At 39.9% G+C, this 27,591-nt stretch overlaps 1 protein-coding gene across 1 annotated transcript in view; it reads left to right on the top strand.

The window, feature by feature from the left end:
• The window catches only part of KIF26B (kinesin family member 26B), a 318,803-nt gene that overhangs the window by 225,363 nt on the left and 65,849 nt on the right, over positions 1-27,591 (top strand). Inside the window, exons 5-8 of the mRNA XM_049776648.1 lie at positions 2,280-2,373; positions 3,664-3,926; positions 6,835-7,018; positions 24,385-24,544. Coding sequence (XP_049632605.1) covers positions 2,280-2,373; positions 3,664-3,926; positions 6,835-7,018; positions 24,385-24,544 — 701 coding nt within the window. The remainder of the gene's footprint in view (positions 1-2,279; positions 2,374-3,663; positions 3,927-6,834; positions 7,019-24,384; positions 24,545-27,591) is intronic.

Here is a 27,591-nt window from a genome sequence, read left to right as displayed (position 1 = left end):
GATGATGTCCTGCTCTGGATGGTCACCAAACACTTTGAGTGTCTCTCTTTGTCATTTGGGGATGCCAGAACAAAAACAGAGACTGGAAAGTATCTGGAGAGTAGAAATGGACCATAGTTCTGGAGATTGAAATGTTCAAAACCATGGCTCCAATTAACTGCTCTCACAACTAACATGACAATGATAGAGAACAGTAGAATATCTGTGCTAAAGACAGGTGGGAATGGGGGGAAATGGGAACATTGGTGGTGGTAAAGTTATACTGGTGAAGGGTGGTATACATTTAATGACTGAAACCCAACTATGAACCTTTCTGTAATCATGGTGCTTAAATAAAGAAATTATTAAAGAAAAAGAAAATCATGGCTCCAGTAGGCTGAGTCTCATAAGGGCCCTTCCTGATTCACACACTGCTGTCATCTTGCTGTGTCCTTGTGTCAGGGAATAGATGAGAAAGCTCATTGGGGACACTTTTATCTTTTTCATAAGGCTACTAACCCCACTCAAGAGGACTCCATCCTCATGACCTAATTGCCCACCTAGCCTATCTTTTACTACTATCACACTGGATGTTAGACTTCAGCATATGAGTATGGTAGGAGTTTTGGTGGCAGTAGGGGACCAAATATTTGTAGCACAGAGTCTATGCTGGGAATCAAAACCCCAAAAGACATCCCAGGAACATTGTTAGCTTCTAGCAAACACCAGAAGCACATATCCCTGATCACATTCTTCTCAGTGGTTCCTAGGAAGGATTTTGACCAGGGGAGACCTGTTCTCTGGAGAACTCTCCTATAACTTTGAGTCTTTGTGCAGGGGATTTGTTGCTGGTTCTATGCACATTTGATTCTCCCTGAAGACCTTGCCTTGGATAGTTTCTTTTATGGATAGCTAAAGACAGACTCCCAGGCCTTTAGTATCCCCTCCTATCTTATCTCTAAAGAGGCCAGTCCACTCAACAATAATGTCTGCAGAGGTGCCTCTGGCAAATTCCATCAAGACTGCTGCCTTTGTCCCAAGGGTTCCCATTGGCTAGATCCTGAGGGTGAGGGTGTGGAAGGAGGGATGTGTGGCAGATCCTGTGGCAGCACAGTCTTTCTGTCTCCTTCGTCCAGGAGGAGCCCCAACAGAGTTGCTGAGGCGACCATGGGAACAGTGGAGGATTGTTGGGAGTGTGGTTTTTCTATTTCAGTTTAGGAGAGAAAATTGATTTCCAAATACATAGGTTCTTTGTGTGGCTGTACCCTGGAACTGAATAACTACATTCATCACCGAGGCTGCGGTTCTCAGTGCCCTGCTGGGATGAGCTTTGCTCTGATAGCTCAGAGCACCAGTGTTTGTGGAGTCTCTGAATGCTTCCACCAGATCTTATTCTGGCACTGAGGCAGAAATAAAGGCAGCAGCACATGGCAAATGATTTTGTCCTGCTGCTGCAACAAAAGATTCAGATGCTAAGCAGAGAATGAATTCCTAGCTCTTCAAGTTGAGTCCACAGAATTTACTGAGCTCCTGTTGTTTGCAGGCACTCTAATAGTGGGTGTTAATGGAGACATTCAGAAAGTTACTTTAGTGCTTGGTCCCTGTCTTACGATTAAATAATCAAGCTGGAGATGAGACACACAACAGGCTGGAAAGAACACCCACTGCAGCATATCCACTCTAGTCACAGAGAGAAAAGGTTAGTTTTACAAAAGGAGTAGACAAGGTGGAGAAAGAGGAAGTTGGGAGAGAAAACAAACATGTCTCACCAATCTCCAGGTTCTATTCCAATTTCTGTTTATTAAGGTCAACTTTTTTGAAATGGCACATCATCATTTTTCTCTAATAAGATGTGCCATTTTCTAAGTTATGCGTGTGTATATGTGTGTGTGTGTGTGTGTGTGTGTGTGTGTGTGTGTGTGTGTGTGTGTGTGTGTGGTGTAATGGATATAATTAGCAGAGGATGTATGGAAAGTGTAAGTGTCCAGAAGGATGCCTCAGGGAAGAGCATGAAGTCAATGAACACCCTATGTTTCCCTTTCCAGCCTGTTTGTGCCTGGTCAGCAGAGCCAGCAACTGAAATGGAGCGCAGATTAGCAGAAGGGTGACTCGTAATTACTGTGTGGAATGCACAGGCTTTTGAGGGCTGGGTCGAACTGAAGGGTTCTGAGCTCCTCCCAAACTTTTAGAAGCTGAACATCTAGGGATGGGATGCATCCAAGTCTAAGCCTTGGAAAGCAAGCTCCTGTCTCTGTTGATATGGTCCACTTACTACTCATGTCTCCTCTTGTGTCTGCCAGGCTGAAGTATGTGCTGGAACCGTGGCAGAGGTGATCCAGTCTGTGGTCAACGGGGCAGATGGCTGTGTATTCTGTTTCGGCCATGCCAAGCTGGGTCAGTGAGCACTTTCCTTTCCTTCATTGCTCTTTGGAGTGTTCATCATCCTCTCTGTTCTTCTCCATGGTCCTGCATAGTTCAGGTCACAGGAAGACTGATTCTTTGATGCACTAAGCTGAATAATCTTAAATAAGATTAAATAAGAGTTTCTCCTTGGCAGGTAGCTGATCATAGAGGAAGAAAGAGTCTAAGAGATGAGTGGAGGAGTAAGGCAGTTCCCATCTAGTCCAGGTCAAAATCATGCTCTAAAATTGAACAGTAGAAATTGTCATGGGCTAGTAAGAAATGCAGTAGAGCTTGCTACCCTCCCTCAAAGAATTCAAATTAGTGGATGAATTCAACATAAAATTCATAGAGCAACCGCTGAGTAAAATCTCCACACAAGTTGCAGAATGATCTGATTGTTCCTTGCTTCTCAATAATTTCCAGGAACATTTCTGTGCTGAAAACTGCAGACAGTAATCAAGTACCTAGTTTCTAATATATGACTGTATGCTCACCATGCCTTACTTTCCTGCTCCATAAATTAATTATTTAATCATTTGGCCTTGATTCCAAAAGGAGCTCTTGACCAGAACTGAAAGCCCACATCATCCTATTGGCCACTTTCATATTTTTATTCCTTTTCTGTTTGTATTGATTCTATTTTTGTTTGGGGGCCATACTTGAGTAAGTCTTCAGGGCTTACATATGGCTCTTTGCTCAGGGATAACTCCTGATGGGCTCAGGGGACCATATGGGGTGCTAGGGATTGAACCCAGATCTACTGCATGCAAGGCAAATATTCTACATACATTACTATTGCTCCAGCTCCCTTCACCACTCCCTTCTTATTATCTTGATCTCTGATGGAAGCAGTGATCTTGATTTTAATGAAATTTGTTCTCCAGTATGTCATTGCAAAAGGAGATCAAGTGTAAGTATGTGAATTTCACCTGTATGATGACAATAGAAAGAACCCCAGTAGTCCTTAAATTTCCCTGGCTACCACACTCTCAGACAGTGCAAAGATGGCATAAAATGTGAACTTTGGGGGTCCTCTTCCAGGGAAATTAGAATTTACTCTTGTTCTTTGTTTAGGTTCTTGCATTCTTTATTCTAACCATTTAATCTGTCACCTAGATTATGTCTTTTGTTGTTGAAAGCTGGATCTTTCTCACCTTTTCACTGTCTTTCTTCTGTTGCCCCCTCCCCTGTGCCATTTTTCTGCTCCTTGGCATCTGTGTTAGAAACTGCTGAATGAAATCTGGGCACTAATGGGTTTTTCTTTATCCCTTGAACCTTCAGGGAAATCCTACACCATGATTGGAAAGGATGATTCCATGCAGAACCTTGGCATCATTCCTTGTGCCATCTCTTGGCTCTTCAAACTCATCAATGAACGGAAAGAAAAGACCGGAGCCCGCTTCTCAGTGCGGATCTCAGCTGTGGAAGTGTGGGGTAAAGAGGAGAACCTGCGGGACCTGCTCTCTGAAGTGGCTACAGGCAGCCTGCAGGATGGCCAGTCCCCCGGCGTGTACTTGTGTGAGGATCCCATCTGTGGCACACAGGTGATTGGTCCTGGGGCTAAGCCAGCAGCCATGGAGCTCCTGCCCACCCCAGAAACTGGGACAGTTTGACCTGTGACTCCCTCCATATGTAAACTGAGGAAGCTTACTCTTGTTTACTTTAAAGTACACTGGAACTTTACAGCTTGCAGCTGCAGGGCCATCTGCTCGCCAAACCTAAATATTTGTACCTTGAATTTAATTGACAATAAGCAGGAGCCACAATTGTGGTAGCATTGGAAGGAAATTGAATTTACTTTTTTTTTTTAAGTACAATCTTTCTTTTGTTTAACAACAAACTGAAATATTTACTGCTCTGCACAAATAGCTACAGTCATTACTGGGGCTGTTTATGGCCCTGTAAACTGTGTTTCTGGCACTGGTTTACAGCTGGATTAGTAGTGTTGTAGGAAAAACTAATAACCACTTTCTAATTAGAACCACGATATAATTGCTAGAACTAGAGAATCCAAGAGAAGCTGCAGCTCACTTTTTCAGAATTAGGTGGTTTTCTTTCTTGTTATTTGCTTCAGGAATGACTCAGGAGTTTCCTGCTCCCGATCCAGAATAAGCAAGTCTTGGGCAGGAGAGATAGTACAGAAGTTAATGCACTTTTCTTGTTTGTAACTAACTCTTGTTTTATCCACTGAAACACCACAAGGAATGGTACTTAAGCACAGAGCCAGAAGTAAGTCTGGGTAATGCCTGGTGTGCCCCAAAATATTCTTTTCTTGAGTAAAACAAAAATTAAAAGGAGCAATAACAAAACAAATAAGTGCCTGAAAGATTGTTAGGGCACCTAACAATTGTACTTGGCCAACCAGGTTGAATACTGTATGGTTTCATAAATATCATTAGGAGTAACTCCTAAGTGAAGATCCAGGAATAAACCTTGAGCATCTCTTAATGTGGCCCAAAAACAAAATGAAGAAACAGAATAAGAAACATTTTAGTCTCTAGGACTAGGCTTTATTTGATAGTTTTATCAGATACCTCTTTTAAACTTTATGTAGTTTTAGGATTTGGGAGCTATACCGGCAATGCTCAGGGACTGATTCTAGTGCTGTTCTGATGCGATCAAAGGACATTTCCAGGGATGCTAGAGAACCAATGCTGTGCCAAGGATTGATTCAGGGTCAGCCACATTGCAAGATGATGCATCCATTTCATTATTATTTATTTTTTTGTTTAGTTTTAGAGACATACCCAACAATACTTAGAGCTCCTCCCTAGCACTGTGCTCAAAGATCATGTGTAGTGGTACTGGGGAACTGTCTGCAATGTCAGCAGTCAAACCAGGGTCCACTGTGTACAAGGCAAGCATCTTCTTGTTGTACTATATTTCTGGCCCAGATGCCTCCTTTGTAAAAGGCAATGCCCGTTTCTACCTTGTCATATGTAGGATTGTTTTCATAGTTGGTGATGCTCCTGACCTCTTGTGTCCCATCTCCTCTGTTCTCATCCTACTTGAAACATCTAAAATCTTGGCTCTCCTGAAGGGAGTAGTACCACATTCCAAACTTTTTGTGCTTTGTGAGTCCATATTTGATCTGACCCCTGCTTGTCTTTCCAGCTTCATTTATTCTAACCCTCACAGTGCCCTCCTCCTAATGACATTTCATTCCCTCATGACAACAGGATGGCTCAAACTTTAGAGAGCACACCAATCACCAGGACTTGTTGAAATACAGATTCTGGTTCGGTTTGTCTGTAATACTGCACTTGATGATGCAATGACTTGCTTCCCAGTGACTGACCAGGCCTTCAGTGGCAAGTCTCCAGTTGTGCTTCTTCTTTTCTCTGGACCTTGAAGATTTTGACAGTTTGAGGTTCCAAACAACATTTTTGCAGTACAGAACTGTAGGTCAGGTAGAGCCAGAAAATTTTTAGAATTTGTACTGATCCTGGAGCATAGACTGCAACCATTAATTTGAATGAATAAATAATATAATTTTTCATTTCTCCCCAAACTTGGGATAAATTTTGTTGTTTTGTTTAGTTTTGAAGTTTTTAGAGCAGAGATAACTCCTGGTGGTGCTCAGCAGTGCCAGTGTTTGAACCTAGGTCAGCAGCACACAAGAATCAGATCTCCTGGATTATTGGTCTGGCTCATGTAGGATTTTTTTTTTAACTATTCTGACTAAAGTTACTGTAGTAGAGAAGCATTCTCAGTGGCTTAGACTTGTCCACAAAACTATTTCATTGGGTCAATGAGTATGCCATGACATGAGTTTAGAACTAAAGGTAAAAATAGAAACAGGGCTATAGTGATAGCTTGCTTGAGACTTGAGTCCTGTTCCCTGTTCCATGTCCTCCTTGCTCTCTAAGACCCTGGCTCTGGCCCTCGTGACTCCTTGGCTGACTTCAGAGACTAGTGCCTGAGCCCCACCAAGAGTTATTGAGGGGAGGAATGTGAAAACTTCAAGGTAAATATCCTAATTGATATTGATAGAGCAGTCAAATTTCTTTGGGGTATTCATTTGTCTTTTAAAGCTTGTTTATAACTCTGCTAGTAGTGTGACTTTAAATTGACTTGAATTAAATAGCTAGAAACATTGAGAATTGAGTTAAAGCTAACCAAGTTAGATTTTTGTTTTTATTTTTCTTTTACTTTTTGGGAACATCAGCTGGACTAAAATCCACAGTTTACAACCTACATGTCTTGTCTTCAAAGTTCTGATCTTGGTAATTGAGATGTAATTACTTCCTGTTCTTAGGTGCCTAAGTCATCTGGGATCTTGGTTTACTGGCTGCTGCAAATGAATAAATGAAGTTGAATATCACAGTTGACTTGGGCCTTCTTTCAGCAGGACTTTGAGCCTCCCGAGATGTAGTTGTGCTCTCCAACACCCGGGAAGGGAGGTAAGCCCTCCTATGGCTGTGGTGCCAGCTCTTGGCTCCTGTCTTCCAGCTGCAGAACCAGAGCGAGTTGCGCGCGCCCACTGCAGAGAAGGCTGCCTTCTTCCTGGATGCGGCCATCGCCTCCCGCAGGGGCAACCAGCAGGACTGCGACGAGGAAGATCATCGTAACTCACACATGCTCTTCACCCTTCATATCTACCAGTACCGGATGGAGAAGAGTGGAAAAGGAGGAAGTAAGTTGTCCTGGCTCTGCCCACACACTTGTTTCTTCCCCCGTTTTCAGACTCTCCACCTACTGGTCCACCTGCCATCAAAGGCAGCCGCAGCCTCTATATAAAAGTGTGTAGTTTGGGGTTGGAGTCATAGTAGAGTGAGTGGACTGTTTGTTTGCTTTGCAAGCATTTGATCTAGGTTTGATTCCCATATGGCTAACTGAGCCCACCAATAGTGATTCCTTAGAGCAGGATTCCAGTGATTTCAGGAGCCAAGAGTAGCCCCTAAGCACTGCCAGAGGAGCTCCCCCTCCTCATAAAAATTGTGTGATTCAAGTCCAGAGTGATAGTACAGTGGTTAGAGAGCTTACCTTGCTTATCACAATCTGGTGCCAGGTATGGTCCAGGTATGGTCCATATGGTCCCTGGTCTTCTAGGAGTCACCTGTAAGCACAGAGCCTGTAGTATTCCCCAGACACCACCAGATGTGCCCCCAAAACCAACTAAACCAAATAAAAGTCTACATTTCACCAGAACATACCTTTATTTCAAGCCAATAGTGTATGTGGGCTAAAGTTTATCTCATCTCAGAAGAAAGGGTTTGCTAGGGTAAAGATAACATATGATTACCATAGGATCTTGTGAGAATATACTTTGAAAAATGAAATTCTTTTTTTAATATTTTTATTTAAAGTCTTGATTACAAATATGATTGTAGTTGGGTTTCAGTCATATAAAGAACACCCCTCTTCACCAGTGCAACATTCCCATCGCCAATGTCCCAAAACTCCCTCCTCCCCACCTTCTTGCCTGTAGTTGAGACAGGATTTCTACTTCCCTCATTCATTCACATTGTTATGATAGATGTCAGTGTAGTTAAGAAATGAAATTCTTAATAATATCTTTGGGTTCCCAAACCTCAGAGACATCATTGTGAGAGGTCAGTGTTTCCCCACAAAAGCTCCCTGGTAAGCTGCTCTTCATCATTTGTGGCACAAATAGACACCTGAAAGAAACAAGGTCATGTGGTTTTTAGTTTGTTTGTTTTTGTTTGTTTTGAGGAGGGTGGAGGTTTGGGCCTCACTCAGTGATACTCAGAGCTTATTCCTCATTCTATGATCTGGATTCATTTGTAAAGGTGTTTAGGGAACCATATTCGGTGTCCTGGCTGGATCCCAGATTGCACAGCAAGCACCTTACCCATTGTACTATCTCTCCATCCCTGACCATGTTCTTAAGGTTGTGTTTAAGTGAGGCTTTCAAATAATGTACCAGCTCTAGTTGCCTCCTTCCCTCAGTTAAGGCTCATCAGTGATGTTCTCCTGGAAAAATCTAGACTCAGGACCTGCTCTGTGAAGGAGCTGCAGAATCTTAACTGGATGATTATACAAGCTCCTTCTTGCTGTTTTAAAGCTAGCACTGACCAAGTACTCTGCCCTATACTTAATTTCTCAGCAGTTGAGACACTCTGCTTAGGGTCTCAGGTGGCATTTAGTGGGCATCTGGGCTTCCTAAGGAGTGTGTGGTCACAGCACAGGATTGGGTGGCAGAGGACCAGCTTTTATAATCTCTCCACCTTCAGTTCTTCTAAACTTTCAAATCACTGGCAACTGATGTCTTGAATGATTACTTAGGAACTCTGATTACCAAACAATAAAAGCAGTCAAAGTTCTGAGTTAAGAAACTAACTGTGGTGCCCGGAAATATATTTTTTCTTTTCAGTGTTAAGGCCTCTCACAGAAAAGGCAAAAGCATATGCTCTTCTACAGGGCCATATTCACTACTTTGGGCCTGAATATGATGGCACCATTTAGCCACATTAGAGGAAACCAACAAACCTAATATTTAGGTGGAACCTAGAATTAAGCCATCCAGCTGCATCTGTGGATGGGCTTACTAATTTTCTCCAAGTCAAAGACTCTGTATTTCTCAGATAAAAAAAAAAAAAACAATCAGTATTCTTAGGAGCTTCTGTGAATTTGGATCCTCTCACCCATCTCCACGCTTCTATTGATCCAGCTTCTGTTATTGTCTGTTATTTTCCTGATTCCTTTTTATTTTTTAATTCAGATTCAGTGGGGTGTGGTATATTGAACAATCCCCTCATTGTCACTACACGAAATAGCTTTGACAGTTCTGTAGAATCACCAGCAACACTATCATGCTATGAAGGTGCTCTCTCTTTTCAAATTCCCTCTTGCCCTTCTACAGGGTCAGCACACCCCGCCACTGGCAGAAGCTGATCTGATTTTTGTCCTGATAGTCTCACTTTTTTGATACTCTGAGACCATATAGGTGGGATTGTGTGACCCATGTGGCCTTTGGTCTGGTAACCTCTTTTATTGAGAACAATGCCTTTGAGATTCATGCATGTTGTTACATATATCAGCTGTTCATTTTTCTGCTCCTTTAATTTTGGCTATGCTTAGAAACTTGTTCCCTTACTGCTCCCTACTCCCATCCCCCAAGATTAATATTTCATCATCTCCCCTGGCCTGGGACTAGAGTTTCATTCACCAAGGCTTGTGATCATCCTGGACTACTTGGCAGTGTTTGCTGACCTGGATCTTGATCTATTTCCTTCTGGATGCCCAAGCAGGGACAGCATTGCTGACTGTGTCCTCCTAGAAAGTTTCAAAAGGTTTACTGGGAGATGAGCAAAATAGTTTAAATAGTATTATTTCAGGCGGCATTGACTGTCAAAGAAATATGCTTTAAAGAAACGTCCTTAAAGAAGGAAACAAAGTACTAAGATAGGATGAGAAAAATCCAGACATTTAAAATCTATAATGGTTTTTTTCTCCTACATTTCTCTAGCAATCTAGGAGTTGATTTTAAATCCTGCTCTCTTAGTTCGTTTGTTTTTCTGAGTAGATGTCTTAGCAGTAGCCATATGGGATTTTGAAAATGTTTGTTTTATTCTTTTAAGCTGTCAATAATTATAAGAAAGAAAGAAAGAAAAAAAAAAACCCTGCAGTGCTGCAGTGGATTCTTGTACTTTCAGCAAAGAGTAACTTGCAAAAGATCCGAATCATGACCCAGTTGACTCTCCGACAGCACTGAGCAGAACCTACCACTCTCTCCACAGCCATCTCTCTCTTGTACAAGCTATAACTCTGTTTCAAATGTCTATGCTTTCTCTCTCTGTGGTTCTACTCTCAATTTGGAATCTGAAATTAAAGACTCTTGGAAACAAATAGTTAATCATTTCAGTTGTAAGAACCTAAAATGCAACTTCCCTTAAGCCCATCAACTGAACCAAAGGCAGCACTTACTGGGCCCTTATTAAATATTTAACATCACACTCATCTCCTTTCTATTTATAAATTGTGCACGAGAATTGCTTTTAAATAATAAATTTAGGTTAAAGGAAAAGGCAAATACCATTAACTCTCCAGAACTTCTTCCAGGTACTTGGTATCTACCAGTAGATGAGAACAAAGGAGTGAAGGTTCAAGTTGATTGGGTGGAGGAGGCAAGCCCAAAGGGTCCAAGGGTGTTGCCTGCCTGCCAAGGACTCTGGCTTCTTGCAGGGAGGGGAGTCAATGTATACAGCCTCCTTGCCCATGGCTTGCTTGCCTTCTGTGAATTTATATCTGTTTAAAAGATAATGAGATTTGGAGTGTTATTTAAAATGGAAATTTTGTTTATTTATATATAAGTAATAATCCCTGTGGACCTGGCAGCCAGAACTCAATTAAGGGAAAGTTTATTAATTAGTCACCCCGCAGGGAAAAGCAGAGCATGCTGTTAACTGGCCATTAGAAGCTTCAATGATGGATTCAAAGAGATCTCTGCTGCAAGAAGTAAGCATGCTGGGTGCCAACAGGCTCCTGACTTGCACTCAGCTGTGTATTCAGTACTCACACATAGGCATGTAAGCACACACATACAAAACTTTTTCAACACATCTGGTCAAGATAGAAAAGAAAATTCTTGGTTGAGACATCACTGTTTTGCAGATAGCATTACATTAGGCTAAAACAATTTCCCTGGTATAAAAGATGTTTGAGGGGCCGGGTAGGTGGCGCTGGAGGTAAGGTGTCTGCCTTGCAAGCGCTAGCCAAGGAAGGACCGCGGTTTGATCCCCCGGCGTCCCATATGGTCCCCCCAAGCCAGGGGCGATTTCTGAGCACATAGCCAGGAGTAACCCCTGAGCGTCAAACGGGTGTGGCCCCCCAAAAAAAAAGATGTTTGAAGAACTGGAGTGTTTGATGCTTCACCTCTTCACCTCTTATGGAGCAACCCCATTTACTAAGTCCAGTCTATAAAACCTTGAGAAGCCCTTTGAAAATTCCCACTGATGGTGAGTAAGAAATGGCTGCATGTGGGGGTTTCCAGGCAGAGTGCTGATTGCTCTACCTGCAGAGTCTCCACCCGGCTGTGCTTCTTCTGAGGAAACTGAGGACCTGAAGGGAGCCCTGTCCTACTCTTCTCTGTCTTTCCTGAACTCTGGAAGCTCTCCTCAGAGCCCTGGGAAGCGAACTCCAAAAAACCTGAAGCTACCCAGCAAGTGAGTGAGTAAAAAATGGCTGGATGTGGGGGTTTCCAGGCAGAGTGCTGATTGCTCTACCTGCAGAGTCTCCACCCGGCTGTGCTCCTTCTGAGGAAACTGAGGACCTGAAGGGAGCCCTGTCCTACTCTTCTCTGTCTTTCCTGAACTCTGGAAGCTCACCTCAGAGCCCTGGGAAGCAAACCCCCCAAAAACTGAAGCTACCGAGCAACTCTCCTCAGAGTCTTGGGAAGCGACCCCAAAAATACAGCATTCTGAAGCTGCCAAGCAAGCGAGTGAAAACTACGCCTGTCCAGTGGGGCCCGACTGTGAAAAACTGTGAGTGCTGCCTGTGTGTGTCTCTCTACTATCCTGCTGCGTGAACCTCTTGAGAGTGGGCTGAAAAGAGGCTCCAGAAGGCACTTAGCTCCACTTCGCTACGCAGCCTTGCGCTCTTTCTAAAAAAATAACACCATCACAAGAAGAAAAAAAAAAACACACTAAGAACTGTGTTGGATCACAGAAGCAAGAACTTCTCTCCAGACTGTCTTCTCTGCTGCGTGCTCGGGCCTAAGATTTGATCCTGTGTGAGGCTTCATCCACGGAGAACTCCCCTACCTTGGAGGCAAGCAGGCCCATCCAGAAAGGGCGGAGCCAGAGAAGTGTGCTGCCTGCATCATATAACCAATGAATACCACCACAACACGTAGAAAAACCCACAATACAAGTGTGACAATGGGGAAACAACGCAGGCCAGCATCAGACATAGAGAATGAAGATGACAATTCTGATGACCAGTTAATGACCAACCAACTAATCAACCTCTCAGATAAGGACTTTAGAAAATTCCCACTGATTATGGGGCTCAAATAGTCAGGCATTGTTTCTATCAAGAGCATATGTTAGGAATCTCAAAAAGCAAACATGTTTGAGGAATAGTTCCAAGTGATAGGGCCTTAATAGAGAAGTTTTACATGTCCTGTTGACAAAGGTGATGTGTTAAACTGGGGCCCACTGAACAGTGCTGGGGAAGGGCAATGCTTAGACCACTTCACACAATACTCCACCTGGTCTCATGGTTTGATGCCCCTGCTGTGTCCTTGGATGAGCTTGTGCATGAGGTTCTGGAGATTAACTGGCCTTGCACATGCCAGTTCAGTGTAGACTGAACTGACTGTACAAACATCAAGTATGTGTGTACACTTGGACATGCCACTATGTCCACACCACTCTGCATCATGACAGATAGGACTGCTTACCTGTCTCAATTTGTTTTTGACCAAGACTCACTTTTTGTGTGTCCCTAAATGGTTTGAGTCAGCTAACTGGTCACTGTCATCCAGAAATACATTATTTGTGTTTTGGGCAGGGCAAAGAGGACTAGGTAACCACATTAATTCCAAAGAAATCAGAGCCAAGGGGCCAAAGCATCAGCATGGTAGATAGGGTGTTTGCCTTGCATGTGGCTGACCCAGGTTTGACCTCTGGCATCCCATATGGTCTCCCGAGCCTTCCAGGAATGATTTTTGAATACAGAACCAGGAACAACCCCAGGGCTGCTGGATGTGTCTCAGAATCAAGCAAATTAAAACAAATAAACAAACATAGGAACTAGAGCCAAGCCTCAATGTCCCAAACTCCCAATCCCTGTGCAAAAGAGTATGTACACAGAATGGGAGGCCAGCTGTGCTATATTAGGATCACCTTTTCCCCTAGGTCACCTAGCATTAAGTAGTATTAAGAATTATCAGGATTGTGATGCATAAGATCAAATGAAAATTGTTGATTTTTATTTTGGGGGGGTATTAGGGGGTCACACCTGTCAGCGCTCAGGGGTTACTCCTGACTCTACATTCAGAAATCACTCCTGGCAGGCTCGGGGGACCATATGGAATGCCAGGATTCTAACTATTGTCCTTCTGCATGCAAGGCAAATGCCTTACTTTCATGCTATCTCTCCAGCTCCCGAAAATTGTTGATTTTTGAGCAGTGAATGAAATGGCTTATTTTCTAGGTTAGCTATATTTTAGGGAAAAACAATTAATTTTTACATGTGAGCAGATGATATGAATTAAGAGGTATCTTCTCTTGTAACTCAATTAGGAACTAGTCAGCTAATAAAAAATGTTGTTGTTGTTGTTGTTGTTTTGGGGCCACACCCTGTGATGCTCAGGGATTATTCCTGCTCTGCCTACAGGGATCACTCTTGGTGCTCAGAGGACCCTGTGAGGTGCTGAGGATCAAACTCAAGCAGGTTACAGTTAAGGCAGGTACTCTACCTGTTTTACTGTCTTTTCTTTTCCTAATAAAAAGTTTAGTTAGAAAGGGATTATATAAAATGATACATAGATGCAACAAGCATTTATTTTGTCTTTATAATATATGTGATTTGTTCATTATATTGTAATGCACTTATTCATTAGTATTCCGATCTATTCATAAATTTATGAAATGAATTTCCAACATGAAGATCTGACTTGTATTAACCAAGACATGCTAATTGTAAACATGGGACCCAAACTACAATTAAACAAAAAATATAACTAAGGGATGGAGCTATAGTGCAATGGATACGCTGTTTGCCTTGTACTCCACCGGCTCAGATTTTTAGCCCCGGCACCATTTACAAGTGCCTGAGTCAACCAAGAGTGATTCCGAAGTGCAGAGCCAAGATTAGTCTTTGAGCAAAGCCAGCTGTGACCCAGAAAATAATTATTTTTAATGTGATTGTAAAGGATTCAGATTGGAGGTGTGGGAGAGAATTTGGTCTAAAAAGAAGATGGGGAGACCAAGTGGTGAGAATGGGGGTGAGAACAACATACACTTGAAAACTGAATGTAATCACTATCAATTATAGTGTCAAAAAAAAATATCCAGGGGACTGGAGAGATAGAACAATAGGTAGGGCACTCGCCTTGCATATGGTGAACTGGATTCAGTCCCTGGAACTTCATATGGTCTTCTGAACTCTGCAGGAGTGATCCCTGAGCAGTAGGTCAGTGTGGTCCCAAGTCCTATCTCCAGAAGAGAAAGAAAATAAAAAGAGAAGTAAAGCTCATTTACATTACATCTTTCCAAAATACTCAAATTTTAATCAAACTTTAAATGTTGTAATTAGGATTAAGAAGAACCCAGAAAACTTACTTAGAGGAATATACCTTTTATTTTTGGAGAAAAAGTGCATAGACAACTGGAAAAGAACCAGAATTAGCTGCAAGCATCCAGCCTGCTCTGGACCAACCAGCCTTGCCAGTGATGGAGAGCACTAGTTTCCTTGGACAGGTACTCAGACTGTGGTTCTCCAACTTTGCTGGGCATGAGTGTTGCCTGAAGATCTTTTCAAATACTCACAATGTCCATGACAGATGAAATTAGAAAGTCTCGGAGTAGGAGCCAGACATTTTCTGAAAGAGTTTAAGGTGAATCTAATGTTCAGCAAAGTTTGAGAATCACAAAGTTGGGCAAAGGTGAACAGAAAGCTTTTACATTCTTTAGAATTAGCTCTGGATTTTCATCTTAGATGTAGCAATTTCTCTGAGATTGTATTCTATTTATTTAACAGTGAAAATTTCTTTGTCTTCATCTAAAAATGGATCCAATTCTTGAATGACAGAATTGTTGGGTTTAAGTGACATGAGGAGAAAACTTCACATTTTCTTATACATATCAGGAGCTCAATAAACATAAATAAAATAAAATAAAGCTGGTATAATGACTCGGAAGAAAGTGTGTGAAACTCAATTTGGTCAAAGTCTAATGTTCCTTAATACTTAAGGCTGTGATCTCAGAAATCTGTCAAGTTGATAAAACCCTACTTCTTACCTGCTTTTAGTTATCACCTACTTTGCATTGATTATAGAACTACTTCCTTTCCAACTACTTGCAGTAAAATAAATTCTTGATGATAGCAAATATTTTGGTCTTGCACTGTTAAAGTACCATGTGTGAAATTCAGAGTTACGTGACTACTGAAACTCCAGTAGGTACAGAGAAGTCGATTTTCCATTGTCTAAATGTGACTCTCCTTTTGAGTCATACAGGTATAATTATAGGTGTTTTATAATATGATTCTTCAGCACGATCTAAACTGTGCCTTTTGTTCTCTGTATTCCATTTTACCACATGTGCATTATGCATTTTATTCCATTACATCAAATGGACTATTAGAGTCTGAAAGTCCAAATTGGTCCCTGTCTTTGCCCTTTAATCTGTGGTACGCAGGGAATATCCCAGCTTCTCCTCTCTGTGTAATTAGGTTGCAAAACATGATATTTTGTTTTTAAAACAACAATTTTCCTAGTACATTGCCATGATACAAAAAGGGGGAAAAGAGAGACAACCTGTTATCTTTCCCTTTAAAGGTATTTTAAGGGAAATAGCTGAAGGTAAACAAAGAAGCATGACCTTAATGCAAAAAATTCTTTGGCACAATGCTTCTTTGTCATGATTTTCAGAACTAGAAAACTTGAATTGCACTAATGTACTCTATAAACATTCTCAATATTAGATTTGAAAATGAGGGTACTGGGTATAGGGTAGGACAGTGGTACTAAATATTTCATTACATGCTATGAACAACATCCTACCCTCCTGCATCAGTGCTATTTTTTGGACTCTGCCAGCAAAGTCTGGATGCTCAGGCCCTGCATTCAAGCTCAGTGCCCTATATTCATCTATTACAAACGTTTTTCAGACTTGAAAAGCACAGCTCACACAAGGTACATATATATATTTTCACATATCAATAGTACATACTACACACACATTTTTAAACTTTATTGATTGGTTGGTTGTTGGGACACACCCAGCGGTGCTCAGGAGTTACTCCTAGCTCTGCACTCAGAAATTGCCCGTGGCAGGCTGAGGAACCATATGGGTGACAGGAGTCGAACTGGGTCTCTCCTAGGTCAGGTGCATGCAAGGCAAACACCCTACTGATGTGTTATCTCTCTGGCCCTACACACACTTTTTGATGGCAGATACATCTCATATATATCATATATCACATTCCCATCTTACATACCACATACATATCTCAAATAGCACATATATTTTATAAACTGTGGACATATATACATCTAGTATATCACATATACCTCATATTCCATATACATTTCACTCATACATCTCAGCTATCACACACATCTTCTATACTACATATATTTTACATGGCTGAGACAAGTTATACACAAATGTCCTCTGCCACACAATTATCTCAATACAACCTCATTTTCATATACCACATGTTTATCTCATGCACGTATGTCATACCATATATGCATTCATCACATATTGTATATAGCATGTTACATATCACATACCTTATATGCTGTACACTCATATAAATACATCTTACACCTATAACATCTCAGATACTGTACACACATCTCATATACACATATATAACATAGATTCACCTCCTATCCATTTACTTACCTACATATCTATATACTTATCTGAATAACCCACATCGTATATGTCACACACATTTTTATATACAACACACAAGTCTTGAGCCTTGCCTACTCATCTCATATTACTTAATTTAAGACTGTAAATTTTTATTAAAAAAGACTACAAAATAGTGGCTATACATGTATTATTTTCTTTTGGAAACATTGAGAACTGGACTTAACTTTATATGTATGCATAATTTTTAATGAGCCTGCCCAACTGCTTCTCATAATATTTTGCTATTTTATCTTTACATAAGCAGTACATATGCATTTCAGTGACCAACACTGGAATAATCTGACTGGTATCTTTAATTTTAGCCTATTTTTATGGCTGTACTATCACACTGTGGTTTTCTTTTACATTTTATTAGTTACAAGTGACTTCTTTTTTCTTATTCCGCTTTTTGGGGCCACACCCAGTGACGCTCAAGGGTTACTTCTGGCTATGTGCTTAGAAATTGCTCCTGGCTTGGAGGACCATATGCGATGTGGAGGGATCAAACTGTGGTCCGTCCTGGGTCAGCTACGTGCAAGGCAGACACCCTACTGCTGCACCATGGCTCCAGCCCCTGGCTTTAATATATTTTAAATCAGATTCTGTTAGCCTTCTAAACTTGTGTTTATTTTTATTTATTTAAAAAAATTTAAGTGAATTGCTTATTCTTTTTTTTTGTGTGTGTGTGGTTTTGGGTCACACCCGGCAGTGCTCAGGGGTTACTCCTGGCTCCATGCTCAGAAATTGCTCCTGGCAGGCACGGGGACCATATGGGACGCCGGGATTCGAGCTGATGACCTTCTGCACGAAAGGCAAACGCCTTACCTCCATGCTATCTCTCTGGCCCCCGGAATTGCTTATTCTTAAGTTTTTTTGTAACTTTCTAAGTTTTTTATTTATACATATATTTTAAAGTTATATTTTACATTGACTTTGCAAAATAACTTTCTGCAAGAAAAATCCTGCTAGGATTTTTGATTGGGATCATATTGAATCTATCGATAAAATTGGATAAAAATTGATAGTGTAATAATAAGTCTTTTGATATTTTATCTCTACTTCTTAAAATCTTCATTTATTTAAAACATTCTCAGAATGTTTTATGATTTTCAACTGAATTATTTTTTGAAAAGCATTTATATTTTCTATGCTATAGTAAATAGTACTTTTGCATTTCACTTCTAATTACTTGTTAACACTGAATAAAAATAGTTTATTTTAGTTCATTGAACTTGCTTCCTGTACTCTTGCTAAATTCACATATTTGTCCTAGTCTGTTCCATAAAGTATCAAGGTTGTTTCCATGTATAGTTATTTTACGTATTTTTTTTATTAGTCTTGATTTTTTTTCTAATTTCTTAAGGTAGAAGAAACTGAGGTTATTGATTTAAGCCTTCTGTTGTTTTCTGATGTAGGCATTTAATTTATCAATTTTCCCCATACATTTCTTTTGAGGCAGCTTACTAGTTTGTGTGTTTCATTTTCAGTCACTTAAAAACATTTTCTAATTTCCATTTTGATTTCTTTGACTGTGATTATTTGGAACTGTGTTGTTGAGTTTTGAAATATTTAGAAGGTATCTTTTTTACTGACAGAACATGCAACTTTAATTATGTTGTGTCAGAAAACATACTTTGAATTATATGACATCTTTTAAAATGTATTAATATTTTTGAGCCAGTAAATGGTCTATGTTGGTAAATGTTTTATGTGCTCTTCAAAAGATCATGTATTCTGCTATTGTTGGATTGTTTTCTATAAGAATCAAATAGAATAAGTTGATTAATAAGATTATTTAAATCTATATCATTGCTGATTTTCCTTATGTTTATTATAATTACTTTATTTTGGATTGGTTTTGAGGACCATTCTGGCAGTGCTCAGAGTTTACTTCTGCCTCTGGACTCATAGATCACTTCTATTAGTACTCTGGGGATTTTATGCAATTCCAGGAATAAAATTCAGGTCAGGCCTGTGCAAAGCAAGAACCTTCACACCAGTATTATCTCTTCAGCCCTTCTTCTTACTTATTACCATATATACTCGAGCATAAGCCAAGTTTTTCGGCAAAAAATTTGTGCCAAAACCTGAATTCGGCTTACACTCAGGTCATGCAGGTTATTTGATTTGGTGCCCAAGCACTGAATCAAATGCATGTAGTCTCCAGTCGTCTTCTGCCGTCTGCTGGAGGGGGCGGTGCTTCAGCTTAGCCCACAAGTCACGGCTGAGCTGAAGAGGTAGGAGGCTGAACTGAACTGGATGCCACTGAACTATTTAACTCACAATATTCTGCGCTTTGTATGAGACTGACAGCAGCGATGATGGTATCTGCGAACTCAGTAATGATGACAATGTCTATGCTGATACCCTCATATCAGATACAGCTGAAGCTCTGTTTGGACATGCAGATGATTAGGAGGAGGAATCCAGTTTTGAAGGATTTTAACCTTTGTGATTTAGCTTGATTACCTGTTAAGCTATGGTTTTCTGCACTTTATTTAAAGTTTTAAAGTTACTGTTGCTAGTTTACAGATTTCTTTTAGCAATAAATATTGAAAAACATTTAACTTACTGATTCCTCAATTATTGTAATTGCTTTGAGTATATATTTTTATTTTTGAAATTTTTACCAGTTGCTGCTGCATTTTTCACCTCAGCTTATATTCGAGTCGCTAAGTTTTCCCAGTTTTAGGGTAAAATTAGGGGGGGGGTCGGCTCGAGTATATATGGTATATTGGTTATTAAGAAGTAAGTATATGTGGCTAGAGAGATATCACAGCATGGTGTGTGCTTGCCTTGTACATAATTCCTTGCATTCCATATGGTCCATTGAGCACTGCAAGGAGTAATTCCTGAGTGCAGAGCTAGGAGTAATCTCTGAGTATGCAGGGCATGCCCCTACCCCCCAAAAAAGAAGTGGGAAATATCTAGCTACACTTATAAATGTGCGATCTCTTCTGTTACCTCTATGAGATTTTGCTTTGTATATTTGGAAATTTGTAATATTTTTGATAAACATTTGTCATATTTATTTATTTTTTATTTTATTTTATTTTGCTTTTTGGACCATACCCAGTGATGCTCAGGGGTCACTCCTGGCTATGGGCTCATAAATCACTCTTGGCTTGGGGGACCATATAGGACACTGGGGGACCATATAGGACACTGAAGGATCGAATCGCAGTCATCCTAGGTTAGTGCGTGCAAGACAAACACCCTACTGCGTGCACCACCACTCCAGCCCCACATTTGTCTTTTTTAAATATGCATGTTTTTGTCATGACCTTCAGATAAATTGTCTGATAATATGACATAATTAGTCATATCATGTCGCTCTTTGCCTCTAGTAACTTTTTTTTTCACTTGTGGGCTATTGACATAGCTTTATTATGGCTACTTTTTGCATGATATAGCCTCCTCAATAGTTATATTTTCTTTTTAGATTTGCAGCTACATTTGATGGTGCTTACTTCTAGCTTACACTCAGAAATTGATTGTGGTGGTGCTTAGTGGACAATATATGGTACAAAGGATCAACCTGGGTCAGCTATGTGCAAAGGCAAGCATCCTTGCACACATCTGTCTGCCCCCATAATTAGATTTTCAATCTGTTCTTTTTTAATACTTGAAGAGCATTTTTCATAGATAGCATACAATAAGGTCTTGGCTAGTGTTTTCTTTTTTATCCAATCTTAAAATTTCTACATCTTAATAAAGATATTCAGATCATTTAAATTTAATGTGATTATTGAAATGGTTTGATTCAAATAACTGGGATTTTTTTTTTTTTTGAGGTGGAAGGGGTTTTACAAACCTAGAGGCTCTGGGGTCACGCCTATTGATCCTCAGTCAACAGGCCAGAAACTCAATGTTAGGGTCAAAGGGTGTTTTATAAACTTGGGCCATGCAGTGCCCAGGACTACCAAGATGCTTGGGGTACTTAGAGAGTACCCCCAAACACAGTCATAACATGTGTCCTAATTCCTATATTATCTCACTGACTCCAAAATATTGTTATATGCTTTCTATTGAATCCGTATATTCTTGTTCTCTTCTTATTTATCTGCCTTCCATTAGATTTTCAACATTTTCAATGTTTCTTACTTTATATTCTTTGGTTGTAGATTCCAGTAATTTAGTGTGTAAGGACTTATATTATGCATCTTTTAAGTTATCACAGTCTATTTCCTTCGTTGTAGTTGTTGTTTCACTTGCTTCTTTGATTTTGGGGGAGGGCACACCCTGTAGCACTCAGGGGTTACTCCTGGCTCTGCACTCAGGAATCACTCCTGGTGGCTTCAGGGGACCATATGAGATACTGGGGACCAAACCTGTGTGGGCCACCTGCACGCAAATGCCCAATTTGCTGTACTATCATTTCAGACCCTCCCTCATAGTCTACTTTTTTTTTATAATTATCTTTATTTAAATACCGTGATTACAAACATGATTATAGTTGTATGATTACAGTCATGTAAAGAACACCCCCTTCACCAGTGCAACAATCCCACCACCAATTTCCCAGATCTCCCTCCTCCCCACCCCCCTACACCTGTACTCGAGACAAGCTTTCTACTTCCCTCATTCATTCACATTGTTATGATAGTTTTCAGTGTAGACATCTCTCCAACTGCACTCATCACTCTATGTGATGAGCTTCATAGTCTACTTTCAAATGCTTTTATATCACTTCATGTATAGATTAAGTTCACACGAAAATATCTTCATTTCTCCTTTCTTGACCTGTGCTATTGCTATTAAGCATTTTAATTGTGCATGTAGTATAACAAGGCTAGATGTAATTAAATAATTGCCTGTTATTATTTTTATCTAATGATCAATTTTAAAGATACTTAAGTGAGGAACACATAGTAAGTCACATATTTATAATTTCCAAAATTTTTTATTCTTTCTTATATATTCTTTGTGAGGATACTTATGGTGCTATAAACTCTTTTCGCTTCTTTAAAGTGAAAAATGGTTTATTTCCTTGACATCTGAGAATAATTATTTGGGTGTATAATTTTAGTAAACAGTTTCCACTATATTTTAAATATTACTCCATTAATTTTACACTGGCATAATTTTCAACATTAATCCATTTTTTATTTTATTTATTATTTATTTATTTTGGTTTTGGGGGGGTCACACCTGGAAGCACTCAGGGGTTACTCCTGGCTCTATGCTCAGAAATTGCTCTTTGCAGGCTCAGGGGACCATATGGAATGCCGGGATTCGAACCATCATCCTTCTGCATGCAAGGAAAACGCCCTACCTCCAGCCCCAAACCATTTTTTATTTTTTCATCTTTTTTCATTTGACTATTTTTAAGAGTTTTCTTATTGCTTGCTTTAAGCAGTTCCATTATTATAATTTTTTAATTTTAATTTTTTTGCTTGTTTTTTGTTTTGGGGACACACCCAGCAGTGCTCAGGGGTTACTCCTGGCTCTATGCTCAGAAATCACTCCTGGTAGGCTTAGGGGACCATATGGGATGCTGGAATTCAAACAGCGAACCTTCTGCATGCAAGGCAAATGCCTTACCTCCATGCCATCTCTCTGGCTCTGAATTTTTATATTTTTTTTATAAATGTATTTGGGATAGCAGTTTGGGCCACCCTCTGGTAACCAGGGTGATAGTTCTTGATATATGGTTCTTGATATATGGTTGATATATGGTTCTTGATGATGTTCTTGATATATGATAAACAAGGATTGAACATGGTCAGCCACATGCAAAAACATTCTTTTTAGTTTTTGGCCACAGCTGGCAAAGCTCAGAGGCTACTCCTAGTTCTGTGCTCAGAAATCACTCCTGGCAGGCTCCCGGGACCATATGGGATGCCAGGATTCCAATCACTCTGTCCATCCTGGCACGGCTGTGTGCAAGGCAAACACCCTACTGCTGTGCAATCTCTCTGGCCCAATCAGATCTCTTTTTTGTTTTTGAGCTACACCCAGTGGTGCTCAGGTCTTACTCCTGGCTCTGCATTCAGGGATCACTCTTAGAGGGAAGTGTGGTGCGGGGGTGGCAGATGGGGTGTCAGAGATTGAACTTGGGCCAAGCACATGCAAGGCAAATGCCCCACTCTAGCCCCTCTGAAAGTTTTTTGTTAATTTTAATATGCTATTATTATAGATCTAATTTTATTGCCTGCTGGTTCTTTTTTGTTTGGATATTGGACATTTTTCTATCTTAAATATTCTTAAATATTGGAGGTGTATCTATTTGAAATTGATATGATTCCTTCTAGTATTGTTTTGTTTGTTAGGTGGATCCTAGTCAGTGAACATTAAGGCTTAAATGTTTCCCACTCTGGGACAATATTGATGTCCTTCAACTCTCAAGATTTTCCAGAGTAGCTGTTGGGAATACACATTATTACTAGTCTTGTCTGATGCATGCTATGTTACCTCTTAACTTTCAGGGGCCAAGTTCTCTAGCCTTGGGTAGTTTTTTCACATACATGTTCTGATTAGTTCTTGGTTGTACACTTGAAGGACAAATCTCCAAAATTCTCTCCTTCCCTTGTCCTGTAAATTATCTGTCCTGTAAATTGCTACTGTGCTATTAGACTCTCTACTCTGTATCCTTAATTTAGGGAGTTTACCAGAGTTCACCTGAATCCTCCTCTTTGTACTGTCCTCAAAACCCTCTCAAGGCAGAAGTTTTGAACACATGTTGTGTTCAGGTGGCTTGTTTCCAGTTTTCTAGAGAGCACTGCCTCATGTCTTTATCTTTCAGACTGTTGTTTTATGCCTTTGTTTGATTTGGATTGTGTCAGGATGGAGAATCTCTAAGGTCCCTATTACTTCACTTGGGTTAGAAACAGATCAACTCAAATCAGCAAGTTTCTACCTATGTAAAAAATAAGTAGTTAACTTGTCATTTTACCAGACATTGAATGAGACTTGTGTTTTCACAGCACCTGGAACTTGGCAGACACCCAGAAAATACTTGGGTCATTCCCTGTCCTGCACCTGGTTGTTCCTATTTCCTGGTTTTACCTAGGGTTATCAACCTGACTTATAGGTCAGGGACTCTACCATAAACAACCAAAGCAGATAATAATAACTCGTGGCCCATTCAGGTCTTAACTTGATCAGTTTCTGTTTACTCTTCTCTCCAACTCTTCTCTGCGACTATCTACCTTTACTCTTCCTTTTACTAGACAGTTTCTTTCTATGAAATCTCATCCAAGTTAACCTACAGACTTACATATCAAATAGATGTCAGTAGAATTTTGAACCAGCTTGTCAAGTACAGAATTTAAGGGGACTGGTGTTGTTTGTAGATTCCAGTGACACTTGACTGGGGCTCAATAATACTAAGTCTCTATATTTTATTCCCTCCTTTTCCTTTTTTTAGATTCTCAGACTTCCAAGAAACCACATGACGAATTGAGACTTAATCACTTTTCTCTTCTCTTCTCTCCTGTGGCAGTGTCTGGAGGCCGAAGCCGCCTGCACCTTATTGATCTCGGCAGCTGTGTGAAAGCTCTTAGCAAAAATAGGGATGGAGGCTCAGGTCCATGCCTCTCCCTGTCTGCTCTGGGCAATGTCATCCTGGCTCTTGTCAATGGAAGCAAACACATTCCATACAAGTAAGTGACTCTCTCTTCAACAAAGGAGTGGGATAAGTATGGTGCCAGGATCTAGTTCAGTGATATCTGTGAAGATGTATACTACCAAAGGGCTATGGAGATTAGCTAGTCAGTTCGATGCCAGCCAAAACCTTCAATGTCAATTGTGAGATGCCACAGTCTTCTAAATTTAAAAGCTGCATAAATACCTAAACGTCCTTCCTTCAGCTCTAATTCAGGGAAAACAGTGCCTCAAATCTCTGTTGAGGTCTACAGTGACGATTGTGGTTGTGGTTTATTCTTTCCACTGTGCAGATTTGTATGTTTCAGAGTGACGAGAAAAGAGGCAGATGATTGTAAAAATGATACCAAAATTGACCATTAAAAATACAGAATACTGGGGGTGGAGAGATAGCACAGCGATAAGGCATGTGCCTTGCATACAGAAGGATGGCGGTTCGAATCCAGGCATCCCATGTAGTCCCCCGAGCCTGCCAAGGGCAATTTCTGAGCGTATAGCCAGGAGTAGTCCCTGAGCACTGTCAGGTGTGACCCAATAACCAAAAAAAAAAAAAAAAAAGTTAAAAATACAGAATACTAAGTTAAAGATGAATTTCAGGAAAATAAAATTTTGATACGTGCAGGCCATTCAATATTCCACAGGACATTCTGTATTTTATCAAACAACCTTATTTAGGAGACTAATACAAGAGTAGTTATTACCCATACTCCCACACAAATATTTATTCCACTTCCATGATCCTTTCAATTAGTTTTTAACGATGATTAAGTTAGACCTATTCCTATACCTAGACCAAAGACCATACCCTACTGTTCCCTGAGCCTCCCTCACCCTCCACCACCCTCGCTCAACTTTACCACTGAGCAATTTGGCAAAAAGGTAGTGGCTCTCAGGGATGTAGATATCCCTGCTAATAACCCCCTGTGACTCTCACTACTATCTATTATTAGGTACTTATTCATTCAAAACTGAGGGTTGTACCTATATATCTTAACTACATCATGGGAATTAAAGGTTCAAAATGATATAATGTGTTAGGTGATCACAATAATTGTTTCATGGCAAACATGTGACTGGAATGACAAAATGTATGTGAAAGTTTCTTCTCTAAAATTAAAAACACTGTATATGATAACAAAGAATGGTAGTTTGCTGGAGTTTAGATTCATTGTTTTATTTATGTATGTATTTATTTAAATTATAAGTCATTCATAGTTATATTTCAGGCATATAGTGACAGTGGATTAGGGCCAATTCCTACCACCAGTGTTAACCTCCCTCTACCAGAGTTTCCAGCATGCATTCCATACCTCCACCCTTAGCCCTGGGTCTCCCAGTCTAACAGATCCATTTTGTGTTTAGCATGTTATAATTTGAATTTCTTGATTCTATTGTCATTGACTTTGGCTTGGCTATTTAGTTCTGAGCCAATGCACCTGAGACCACTTGGCCCCTGGGTCCTGTCCACTTTTTTTTTTCTTTTCTCAATTTGTAGAAAAATGTAGAAATATGTGTTAAAACAAAGTGATTCATGTTCCAAGGTTCTATGAAAAAGGCTAGAGTACCCCTATCTGGAAGCTATAAATATAATTTATAAAGGGGGGGCAGGTTTTTTTTTCTTTTGCATAGTAGCAGTAAATATTGGAGAAATTAGAAAGGAAATACCTATGGCCTAGAAGAAAACAGACAGACAAACAAACAAACAAACAACAACAAAAAAAACCCCAAAGCATCTCTACCCATGAAGTATACTGTAATAAGACCGACTACATGCTCTGAGTATGCTAATTGTCCAACCCCAAAGTCTTTCATTACGGTCCCAGGAAAAGTTCTACTCAGTTGTAGTTGTAGTCTGTTGGATTACTGGTCCCACCCTAATTAGTATTCATATTCCACCCTAGGGTGTGATCTGGTGATGGGATCATTGGATTATTTGCTACTTGGGTATTTCTTCTTCACCCTAGGGTGTGGCCTGTTTTTGTGAATAAAAGCATGGGTTTCAGAAAGGAAAGGGCTCATTCTTCTTCCTTCACTAAGCTGCTTTCCTTCGTAGGAGCAGAAGACTTGTTTGATACAACTTCTGTTCTGTAGACTCATTATTTAAATACAAGTAATACCTATGTTACCAAGTTGCTATGAGGAATAGACAAATCATTTTTTTATATTTTATTTAACACCTTGATTACAGAATAGACAAATCATTTTTGATACATAAAATCATATAAAACGTAGCAGACTATTTTATGGGAGAAAGTAAGTCAGGTACTCAGTTTTAGAGTGACCAGGGATCATGATGAGCCCTTGAATTCTTCTCTTCCTTTCTTCTAAGTTGATGCCAACAATTGTGATTTTATTTTTTACTAGGAGGCCCACTACTAGACTAACTTTATGAGCTGAATGATGATTATAATCTCATCTCTCTTGATCATTGCAATTTAGGATCTTGTTGGACAGTAAGCACAATAGATGTTTTTGTAGTCCTAGAGTGGATCCTTTTCTATGAGGAAAACATTTCAAGTCAGAGGTTTATAAAATTGGATTCATGATCATTTCTACAATGGAATAAACTTGTCTTGAGATTACAAAATAAGTCAGGAAAAATGGAAAGATGGAAAAGAAAACATATGAGTGTCTCAAGAGATTCTCTCAGGATTGGAGACATGTGAAGAAAATTAAGAGTTATTGGCCTGGCTGGTTTCCTGTTCCTAAAAAGGAACCATTCTATTAGTGCTGACTTAATAGAGAGTGATGTAGATAAAATTCAGAATACCACCTTATGAAGGTCACTGATCATGTAATTACATTACTCACACTGTTTCTGTGGAAGTACATGCTTTTGTGATTTCAGTAAATTTTTGTTGAATTGGTGATGGATGGAATGGATAGATAGATGTCAATACATGATAATACTTTTGATAAAGTAACTCTTTTTAGAGAGAACACAGAATGGTTTTCGATAAATAGTTTTAGGAGAGATTGTGAGATTTTTTTGTGAGATTAAGCAAGCATAACATCAAACATCAGCTAAATATAAGAACAGATGCCT

This window comes from Suncus etruscus, chromosome 7 (assembly GCF_024139225.1).
Source record: "Suncus etruscus isolate mSunEtr1 chromosome 7, mSunEtr1.pri.cur, whole genome shotgun sequence".
NCBI lineage: Eukaryota > Metazoa > Chordata > Mammalia > Eulipotyphla > Soricidae > Suncus > Suncus etruscus.
This window is presented reverse-complemented; position numbering and strand designations above follow the sequence as displayed.